This window comes from Papilio polytes, unplaced genomic scaffold, assembly GCF_000836215.1.
Source record: "Papilio polytes unplaced genomic scaffold, Ppol_1.0 DF821400.1, whole genome shotgun sequence".
Taxonomy (NCBI): domain Eukaryota; kingdom Metazoa; phylum Arthropoda; class Insecta; order Lepidoptera; family Papilionidae; genus Papilio; species Papilio polytes.
Window position 1 is genome coordinate 759,473 of NW_013527804.1, and position 12,364 is coordinate 771,836.

Sequence of the window (12,364 nt, forward strand, 5' to 3'; positions counted from 1 at the left end):
ACCTACAGGAGTAGGATAATGTAGGGATGATGGTGATGATGATGGTGGTGGTGATGATGATGATGGTGGTGGTGGTGGTAGTGATGGTGATGATGATGATGATGATGATGATGTATAACCCTTTAAATAAACCATATGTCTTAATACAAGTTTAAATATGAGAAAAGTTTGCACATTGCCAGTTACATTTCGTTTACCTACATCGTTTTGTTACAATCGTTGTTGAGTTCAGACAAAATATAAATTACTTTTTGCAAAATGTCACAGCTTGACGCGAGAACGTGTAAAGTACATTGATTTATGTAAACTGGATGTGTCATTTCAACAATAAAATCTTTAACTTCAGAAACATTAGAAAATACATAGGTTATCGTAGAAGCAATTATTATTAATAATAGTAATTTAAAAATACTATTGAATATCTTTAGTTTTCATTAAAATAGTTACAAATAATCATTTTTCTTTTATAATTTTAACATATCTAGTATTTGCTTTCGTTGCAATTTATTACATCTAAAAGTCTGCCAAGCAAATCAAACCATACAGTTCAAATAATGTAATTAAAGGTCTTTATAACAATATAAAAAACTATTTTATTAAACAAGCTATCTTACTTATTATTATTATAAATGCGAAAGCTTAGATGGATGGATGTTTGTTAGAATTTGTAGCCTAAACGGCTGACGGGATCTCGATGAAATTTGGCATAGATGTAGAGGATAGTCTGGAAGAACACATAGGCTACTTGCTTTTGTTTTTATTATTCCGCGCGGACGGAGTCACGGATTAAAGCTAGTAGAACTATATTTCTGAACGACGATTTACCATAAATACAGTTCAAGTCACATCCATTCATTTTATATCAACGTTTAAATACAACACAATACAGAAGTTTGCGGAAAGTTCCAAATTCATGCGAGCAACAAACAGAAGGCTTCGTTTTATTTATTTAGCGAGTCGGCTTATTTTATTTTATATTCTCTGTCTGAATTTAGAAAGAAATTGAGACTTATTTGTTAAGTTAGATTTAGTACGAAGTTACCTAAGTTATAAGGTCGTGGCTTTTACAGTTTAGTAACGATAAATTACCTTGTGAATAGTATTTTATTGGTTGATGGGATGTTAATTTGAACACTTTTCGTACAAGGAATGGATGGGAAAGGAAAGTGGATTTGACGGAGAATGAGACGCATATCCTCTTTCTAAGCGTCCCTTGTAAAAAAAGGTAGACAACGCAACTGCAAATGCTTGTCGCGAAGCGGTAATTTCGCTATTTTGACGAATACCATTGATAAATGAATATATATTTTGATTATTATATCTGTCTTTTGTTTGATATTTAGTGTTGAAATAAACTTAACAAATCGTAAGGACATAATAATATCCTCAAGTATATACTCGAAAAGGCAATATTGTCGTATATTGTTTCCAAAGGTACCCACTTCTTGCCAAAACGTTTTCTCGCCAAGAAAAACACTCGAAGGCGCCATGAGAAATATTTTCTCGGATAATTATTAACTTGACTATATATCATTGAGACAATAAGTCTAGATTTTAAAATAATTTTGCAATAATTAGGGTTTTTTGTTTATTTCGTAAAATACAAAATAATCGCATTCTAAACTCAATTAAACTTTTTACCGTTTGTAATATTTCAAAATGCTTAAAAAAGTATCATCATCATCACCAGCTCACTATACGTCCCCACCGAGGGGCTCGGAATCTACCCTAATCAGGGGTGATTGGCCATAGTCAACCACGCTGGCCCACTGCGGGTTGGTTGACTTCACACATATCTTTGAATTTCTTCGCCGACATGTGCAGGTTGCATCACGATGTTTTCCTTCACCGTAAGAACGTCGGGTAAATTATGTACGTATGAAAATTCGAAAATCAAATTGGTACATGGCAGGGATTCGAACCCAAGACCTGTACATTACAAGTCAAGTGCTTAAACCACTGAGCCACTGACGCTCTTGAAAAAGTATACTAGAAACATATTTATATATATAACTCTCCAAAGATATGCTCCTCAATACAAAATCGAGCATAATTCCGTATAAATTCCAATATCTCGCCGGATCAAACCGGTTTTAACTGGATTGCGCTAGTTCAATCGAGTTGGAGCTCGCGTCATTAGCGAATCTCTAAATCCGTTTCGATATTTCCCTCCAGCGGATTATACCTCCTCCTATTAAACAAATACCCTATAGAAGGTAGTCAAACTGTTGAGATAAGTTTGTTCTACGTTTAGTAAGATAAATCGAACATTATCGATGGTTTTTAGACGCCAAAATACTCTTTCAAATATATTATATTATCTACCCTTACTTTATTAAAAAAACTGATATAACAATCACCAAAATTGAATCACTTTGTAAGGGAAGTCCTTCTTCTTAAAAAAAGGGGTCCTAGTTAACTCGTCAAGGCAACACTGATTGATGGAATTAACCTTTGAGTGCAATAGACATATTCTTATTCTTAATATTTTATATCGGCATACGAGTCATTTTCCTAAACAACTAATATAGCCAGACGTTGCAATAGACAAGTATTTTTTCGAGTACTGAGTAACTAGTTTCAAAGAAACACATTGACAACAAAAACTCATTAATAAAACATATCCGTTAAAAAGGCAATAAAAAACCTCCAAAGGATTAAAAAGCATTATTTAATGCCTTTCTAATTTGCAAATTAATTTCGTACCCAAATGGAAAATGCGACAACTTGAAAAAACAAACATTTTATTTTGCTCTACGAATATAAATTCTCTCCCTTACAATGGAGTCTGGAATAATTTATAAATTTCTACGTTCCAACCAAAAGCGTTGGGAAAGTAATGTAAAATTCATTCTTAACTACTCAGATAACGGTGACTTAGTTAGAATGGGTTTTCTTTAAATGTACAAAATTTATATATGTACTTACTTGCTTACTCCATCTACTTGGATTTAAAAAAAGATAACTAGCCTATGTTTTCTTTCAGACTATATACATCTATACTAAATTTCATCGTGATCCGTTTAGCAGTTTAGGCTACAAACTCTAACAAACATCCATCCATATGAGAAGTGAGATCTCTACTTCTAAACATATATATCTTAAATATTACTATTACTTATTTTATAAATGCAAAAGTTTTGATGGATGGATGTTTGTTCCGTTTCACTAAAACAGCTTAACAGATCACAAAGATTAAACACATATGTAGAACGCAGTGAATAAATGTTAACTAGTCCCATCAAAAAAAAAAAACAAAAAAAAATGACTGTGCAAAAAAGAGTACGGACCAAGAGTCTGTAGAAGTTGATAAAAAATAACTAGTCCCTTGTTGTTTTTTTGATTTCTTTATTAATACTTTTTATACAAATTATTTTAAGAGCTCAACTTTTTCCGTTCTTATTTTCTTAATGTCACATCTTGTACTTGTTTCTGTCCTTCTCTTTTTTTTCCCATCTTTTCTTTAATAAACCATGCAATGTCTCAGTGGCCAGTACCTCTTTGGCTGTATTCACACTTGTCAGCCAAAGAGGTTTTATTTTCCACTGACCACATAAACAGGCAACTTTGAGTTTCTTAATGTGCGAAGGCAGGCAAAATCTCATAATTCAGTTATTGTATGTCTTGCAGAAACCTTACAAATGTACTAAGAATAGAAATGGAGTAAACAAATGGAATAATATGAATTAGGACTCACGACAGATTGCATGTATGTCAAGATTATGTCGCTGACAAAAGATAATATTAGCTAATACAAGTTGCCCGTAACTTCGCCCGCGTAAATTAAAGTATTAAATAATACAGCCTATGTTACTCGCAGATAACGTAGCTTTTTAATGGTGAAAGAATTTTTTAAATCGGCCCCGTAGTCTTTGAGTTATTTCAATACACACAAAAATACAAATCTTTCCTCTTTATTGTATAAGTATAGATAGAAAAGTATTACAACTGAGAATTGTCTGACTCATCAAAATTCAAACCAAATGTTAGCTTAATAACGCCCCCTGTAATGCCAAAAATAACAGCGACTCTGTTCAATTGCAATTAAAAAATTAGTTGTTTATATGTTCTTCCAGACTCTCTACATCTATGCCAAATTTTATCGAGATCTGTTCAGCAGTTTAGGCTACAAACTCTAACAAACATCTAAACTATCCCATTTATAATATTAGTATGATGTAATTTCTATGCCATTTTTGGTGTTGTAAATCTTCCGAATAAACCTGGATTCTGAAGGGGAGTAAGGATTGTGTAGGATTTGGTACTAAAATCATATGGCCCTCAACACATCGAATTGCCTCAACTTGCATGCATTAATTTAAAAATTAATTTTAAAATCGTATTAAAAAAGATAAAAACAGAGCACAGATTTTAACTAAAGAATGGATAAAAGTACTTATCTTCGTATTTCATAAAATATGTTACATTAAAATTATTAAATACTTGAGAATAAAAATTTCATATAAAACGTTTCACCCATTTTGAGTTCGCATTAAAGTGTAATATGTCATTTCGAATGTCATACAGAAAATGTTCGGAACGTTTTGAACACGAAGCTTCACGTGAAGTGGCTTTAAAATTTCAGATTTACGTTTATGAAATTAATTGATAGCGACTTTTTGTAATTAAATCCAAGACTTGTATCAAATTATACTAAGTTATATATCGCACAACTGTTTAGTCTCGCTTTGATTCCTATGAGCAACTAAAAAGTTGGAAGCTGCAAAACAATCGATAATCGCATAGTTGTGCGATAGTTCAGTCAAAGGTGCACGCCCACTCTAATAAAATAATGATTAATTCTTCCCATCCTAAAAATAATAATAAACAATTTTCAAAAGAAAATTACAACAAAACCTAAAAAACGAAATCATAAAACCTACAATATTAAAACCATAAAAATAATCACAACACCTGATTACAAAGAACACCAAAAATCCAAATAATACGAAACACACAAAAATATAGTCATCTCTTTTACTCTCGTTAAAAAACAGAGACGAAATATAAAAATATATGATAACTGAATCCCTATTTCGTTCCCGACTGTATCCGGGGGAATAAATGGGATATTATTAAAGATTTAGCAGGATTAAGGCTTGTGACAAAGGGGGGGATTAAAAGTCGGCTTGTGTTCCGAATTAAATAAGGCTGCTGGGGTCATTAAAGGGAAAATAAGGCAATTAATTTTTCACTTTAGCTCTCTGACTATAAAAATCTACAAGGAAATAGAAAGAATGGAAGTGACACTATTAATTTCAGAACATACTTGCTTTCGCCCGCGATTATGTTGTCGTGGATTTAAAAAACAAAAGGGAGTAGCCTATGTGTTGTTCTGGAGTACCCTCTACGTCTATGCCAAATTTCATCGAGATCCGTTCAGCCGTTTAGGCTACAAACTCTAACAAACGCCCATCTATCTAAACTTTTGCATTTATAATATTAATAAGATTTGTGTCGAGTCTCTTTTTTTAAAAATAGTGACAAGAATGGCGATATATTTCGAATAAAACATAGATATGATTTTTTATCATAAATAGTAAACAAGATGTGTTGATATCGATATTATTAAAACTATCGATATTTTGCAGCACCTCACTAGTTCTAGGAATGCATTCAAAGCGAAATTTTCCACAGAGAATTCTGTTCGTTCCCCTAATGGCCTGAAATGTAGACAATTATCTAATATAGAAATTTTCCATAGCGTTCTCTAGCTCCCGAGACATCGACAAGACAGCTTTTATCTAATATGGAAATTTGAGTTCTCTTGTAATCTAATTAGAAATGGAATTCAAGTGCTCGGTTGTAACTGGTCAATGTCTGGGAATAATTACGGTCATATTATGCTTCATACTAACGTACTTCTTACGAATATTATAAATGCGAAAGTTTAGATGGATGGATGCTTGTTAGATTTTGTAGCCTAAACTGCTGAACGGATCTCGATGAAATTTAGCATAGATGTAGAGGATAATCTACAAGAACACATAGGCAACTTACTTTTCTTTTTTTTAATTCCACCCGGATGGTGTCGCGGGTAAAAGCTAGTAATATTAAGATAATAAAAAGTTATCAAAGATCATATAACAATTTATTTTCTGTCTTTATAATCTAAAAATAACATATAAAAAGATAAATTCCAGATAAAATCGATACGAACACTTAAGTCAGCACATTGACCGTGTCAAGTGGCCGCTTTACGAACTCAACCTAATTTCTATGTTGACAGGGTCCATTTCAAGGCGACGGCGGACGACGATTACGCAGATTTCACTTGCGAAGCAAGACACGAGGCATTGCAGAGAGATGTCCCTATGCGAAGTACTGTGCAACTAAGTGTACTATGTAAGTAAACAAAATTACTCCTTAATCCCTACCACTAAGGGTAACAGGCATCCATAATAATGCCCGTCGTTGGTGCGCAGGGTGCGAGACAGCCCCAACAAAATTCTAGACATGATTATCAGCAGATTTGATTGTAGATATATTAATCTATGTTACTAATGTTGTAAATGCGAAAGTTTAGATGGATGGATGTTTGTTAGAATTTGTACCTAAACTACTGAACGGATATCAAAGAAATTTTGCTTAGATGTAGAGGACAGTCTGGAAGAACACATAAACTTTCTTTTGTTTTTTTAATTCCACACGAACAAAAGCTAGTACTTAATATAATAAAGCGTAAACACACTACTTCGTGGCGTAGGATGTCAGCATTCATAGTACATTTTTAAATAATTATTGCTTTAATCAAAAGCCCTACGAGACTAGACGTGTCAGGGCCAATCTTTCTACCTCTTTGTTGTAAGTGGATTTGACGGCAGATGAGATGCATTGGTAGGAGAAATATCCTGTTTATGTGCGTGTCTTTCGTCGAATTAAGATAGATAACGCATCTGCAATTGCGGATGTCTATGCAGTGGTGGCTTCGCAATTTCGGCGTATTGAGGTGGCCGCTTGCTCGTTTGCCACCTTATGTTATAAAAATAGTTGAATTTCTTGCTATCATTCCGCTGTAAGAATTCCTTGTCTGTCTATTCTCATTTTATATTTCTATACTATTATAATAAAGCGTAAACACACACTTCTTTATTGCCTAAGATGTCAGGAATTACAACATATTTTTTAATAATTCTTCTTTTAATAAAAAGCCCTAATTCAAGCTTTAGGCTATAGATATTAAGGCCATTAAACATTTTGGATAAAAACCCTAATGTGGGAAAGAGACCATAAGTTGCTGCCAACATCAAGGGAGCAAGATTGCCACAGTAAGGTAATTGATATTTTGGCATTTGCAATTGAGAATTTGACAAATGCAAACAATAAATTATAATTTCTAGTATTACATAACTAAAGACTACCAATGTACAGAAATTGTACAAAATTTCTCCATTTATATCGCTAAAACTCAATAAGTGCTTGCACTATGCGACTAATTTTATTAATTAACTACCCTCCAGCAATTTTCCTGCAACGGACGGACGACTAAGTGTACAGTTACACTATAATCTGCTTCTAAAGTTCCTTCATGAAAATTATGTCTAAGCTAGCTTTTTTCATTTTAATATTCCGCTTTTGAGTATTAAAAATGTAATTAGAGTAGGGTTGGCACACTACATTTTATAGCACGCTAGCTAGCTTCCGCCCAAACTCTGTCCGCGTAGAATTAAAAAAAGTAAGTAGCCTAAATGTTCTTCCAGACTATCCCCTACATCTATTAGAAGTATCATCGAGATCCGTTCAGCAGTTTAGGTTAGAAACTAACATACGTCAATCTAAACTTTCTCATTTATGAAGATAATTATTTTACTAAGATATGTTAATAATACAAATTGCTTAAAATTGAGATAACTTATCTTAGAACAAATTATATTGTCAATAAGAACGTACCCAATGCGGACAAATTTCTGCCAGGGTTTGCACGCTGCAATTTCTGACGTCGAAACGTTTGCGCAAATTCGTGCAATTTATTCAACGCGGAATGCAAATTGGACCAATTAATTTTTGAAGTGTGACAACCCTTAAATTAATAGTGATTATTAATTCTGACATCACAATAAAGAATATTACTTTAATCAGACTGTATTTATTAATAATGTCTCAAAACTCACTAAACCGATAACATTCCATACTATTAAAATAATTATTCTGTTTTGTCTAGTTTAACTCAAACACTATTTAAAAAAAAACTATTATACCAAAACAAACATAATATGAATGCGATAGTTTAGATGGATGTTTTTAAGAATTTGCCGCCTAAACTGTTTAACGAATCTCGATAAATTTTGTCATGGATTTAGAGGATAGTCTGGAAGAACACATAGGATACTTTTGGAAGCAGTCGGACGAAATCTAGTTTATTTTATAAATCTGTATACTCAAACGAAGAAAGTTCCTAATTTGAATTGAAAAGAACTGCATGTATGGAAATTAATTTATTTCAGGGTACATAAAATAAATATAGCATAACACGTACGTCTCGTGTAGAACACAGCGTGGGGCGACCCAGTTAGAAAGCACTCCCAAAAATAACAACATGGCGGGAGACATCTTGTTATATTGTTACACTAATTGATTGACATTGGTATACGACAAGCTTTTGCCTGTGACATCGACGACGCGGAATTAAAAAAAAAACACCTAGGCAGTTCTTCTAGTCCATGTTTCTTTCATGAAGATCTGCTGAACCGTTTTAGAGATACTTAACATCTTACTCCTCACTAATATTATTAACTAGCTGTTGCTTGCGACTTTGCCCGCGTATAAAATATACCCTATGTTACTACTGTAATGTAGCTTTCTAATGGTGAAAGAATTTTTTAAATCGGTCTAGTAGTTTTTGAGTAATTCAATTCAATTCAAGTCATCAGAAATATGAATTTTCCTGTTTTGAATCGTATGATCCAGCAGTAAACACAGCTTCAAGCGATCTCTACAACTGATAGTTAAATCTTGTATCGTGGCGTTTATAGCAATACAGCGGCTGTCATCGCTGCAGCGCTGCAGAGGCGACATGAGAGCCATCCTGCGTTTGATTGATTATTTGCTTTTGTTATGAATGAAATCGTATTTAAAACCATCACGCGTTTCAGACCTAGTTAACAGAAAATAGAGAATACAGCTTTTGTTTTTTTATGACTTTTAAACAGACGAATATCGTGACATGCAGTAAAAAAATTGTAATTTGAAAAACAAACGAACAAGCTTGTAACTTGATCTTACGTATCAAAGAATAAAGTAAAGCCAGCTACACACGCCTATTTCTGAAGGTTTTAAGTGAACGTCTGTAACGTGCTTAAAACAAAACTATAAATGTATATATTAAATCAATAACGACATCCTTTAATCACATCCATATAAAATAGCAAAAAAAAAATACTTACAAAAATCTCCCTCGGTCAGGTCCGAAGTTCATTACGCGTCTCTCAAACGCGACTCGCTAGAGACCATGAATTATTAATTTTCCATTTAAACGCTACCAGCGCCAATGTTTGTCCGGACCCCCGCCTATTGACTTTATCGCTATTCGATAGCTGGCAATTTAATTGCGCTGTATACTTTATATTCGGACAGAATTGATCCCCCTATTCTTAATTTTATTGTAACACTAGCTGTTCCCGTGCGACTTCATCCGCATAAAATTGTGAATTTTTATTTCATTGTTAACATTTGTCAAATTGTCAATTGCAAATGTCAAAATGACATGACATGATGACAAACTTGCTTCCTTGATGTTGGCAACCACTAATGGTCTCTTTCCCACATTAGGATTTTTATCCAATATATTTACCCCCTAAGTTTAATGGCGTGAAAATATATAGTCTAAAGCGTGACGTAAGTGTATGGATTTTTATGAGAAAAGATATTCAAAAATATGCTGTAATTGCTGACATCTTAGGCAACAAAGAAGTGTGTGTTTAAGCTTTATTATAATAGTATAGATTCAGTGTTTGAAAATATTGATATACTTTTGCCAACGACTTCGTCCGCCACAAAAAAAAAATGCCTATAACTACTTCCAGATTATACATCTGTGCGACACATCGAGATCATTTGAATCGTTTTACAGATACACAGTAATAAACTTTCAGCTCAAATTTCGCATTTATAATATTGACATGATTTTTAACCGACTACCCACACTAGGCACGTGGAGGGAGAAATTGTCATTCTTGCGTTACCTCTCGTGCTTGAAGGACGTGTCGTATATTTTCTTTGAATTAAACATGTTAAGATACTTATCTTTTGTGTAGTTATTCTGTTTAATAATTAATTAATAATAGCTGTGGTTACTTTTCATATAAGATGGGTAGATAATTTTAAATTGCTATTATAAAAAAGTAGGGGCTGCTAATATTGAATAGAGTATGCATATGTATTGAATTGCTTGGAAAAACAGTTTATAATTGAAATTCAGTTCATCCAGTTAGAGATTAAAAGCGCGATGTTAACAAAATAAATGCACCACTGACGGTCAAAGCAAACTTTCCAATTGAAAGCTGCAGTTTCGTTGCAACTAAGTATACACTCTCAAAGCTCTTGCTAAAATGAATTATTAATTGCATCGAACGCGTACGGACTGTTTGATATTCCGAAACTAAACTAATGCCTTTCATGTTGCAATGTTAGGAATGTCGTTTTATAATATAGTGGACTGTAGGGGAATTTACTGTCTATACTAATATGATAAAGCGTAAACACACTACTTTGTGGCGTAGGATGTCAGCAATCACAGCATATTTTTGAATAATTCTTTCTTTAATAAAAAGCCCTACACTTACGACACGTTTTATTATATACATATCTGTGAGACGTAGTAAGATGTACAATTTGATTTTTTAATTCAGAAACGACAAAGTATCTATTCTCTGATAGAAAAATTGTCTCTTAGCGTCTAAATCATAAGACTATGAAGATACTTTTAAACAACAAATTAAATTGTATTCAAGTTGTAACTTGATTTTGCCATCATACATAAAGCTATCCACTAACTCCACAACACGTTGTCAACATACGTGGTACGTGCATTATTAATATTAACGTTAATTTACGGCACAGCCGCCGGGGTGGGCGCCAAATTCCATCAGCCTGTATAATTACGCGCTGTTTTCTTTACCCCTATACTCAGTTTACACGGTAGTGATGTGACATCACAATATCGATATCGATATTATTTTTCCTGTCTTCACGATGTCAACATTGACATGTAAAAAAATTTGATAGATTAGTATATAACATTATTTTTAACTAGCTTACTCCCGCGACTCCGTCTGGGTAATATTAAAAACAATATTTACGTCTATGCCAAATTTCATCTAGATCTGTTCAGCCATTTAGGCTACAAACTCTAACATCCATCCATCTAAACTTTCGTATTTATAATATTAGTAAGATGCATCTTGTAGCTTATGGCTTGATTGTATTATTTATAAAGAATGTTAAAGGGTTTTTTTTATAAGAAGTAGTCTTAATATAATGACTATATTTGTTGTATTTTGTAACCGTATTGGTATTTAACAACGTCGATAAAGGTCAACGACTTTTTGTTGACTTATACATGCATATGCAAGCGGTATGCAAATGGCCGTACTCGAATTCAATGTCTATCAACTGTGAATTTTAACACTTAACCTACAAGCAATACTATTGACTATTATAATATAAACATAATAGAAAAACTGGATTAAATTTTCAGTGATAGTATTTCTAGCCAATTATGTTGTCGATATCTATCGATAGAGGGATTCTTAGGAAGAGATGGATTAAGTAAAAGTTAATATGAACCTGACCACTGAGAGGACAGGAAATAGAATTTAGAAAGTGAAAATCTAGTGCATTGATACGTGGGCGGAATAAAAACAGGAAGATAATTATTTTATACTAGCTTTCGTTGCGATTCCGTCCGCGTGGAATTAAAAAAAAAAAAAAGCGAGTAGCCTATGTGTTCTTCCAGACTATCCTCTATATTTATGCCAATTTTAATCGAAATAAGTTTAGGCTACAAACTTACAAACATCCATGCATCCATCTAAACTTTCACAATAATATTAGTATGATTGTCGATATTTTAAATCAAATGCTAAATTAAAATCGGTCAAACATACAATAAAATTATAACAATGGAGGAATATTTTCTAAAGAAAGCAATCTCGTTTGAAAATATTACTTTGTACTTCAAGTGAATATATTTCAGTGCCAAAAGTCGTGATAAAAGAGCGAATGGCAAAATCTATCGACACTTTATGATATATGCACCCGACAACACTATCGGTTTTAGAAATTCTGCGAAATTTTAAACAAAAATGTATACACTTCTAAAGACACTTTGCATGAGTGCGAGGGAGATAGCATGAACGAAAATAGC

At 33.1% G+C, this 12,364-nt stretch overlaps 1 protein-coding gene across 1 annotated transcript in view; it reads left to right on the forward strand.

Moving 5' to 3' along the window:
- Nucleotides 1-12,364, forward strand: part of LOC106108688 (nephrin) — a 196,369-nt gene that overhangs the window by 129,857 nt on the left and 54,148 nt on the right. The window contains exon 7 of the mRNA XM_013289946.1: nt 6,230-6,345. Within this exon, the coding sequence (XP_013145400.1) occupies nt 6,230-6,345 (116 nt within the window). The remainder of the gene's footprint in view (nt 1-6,229; nt 6,346-12,364) is intronic.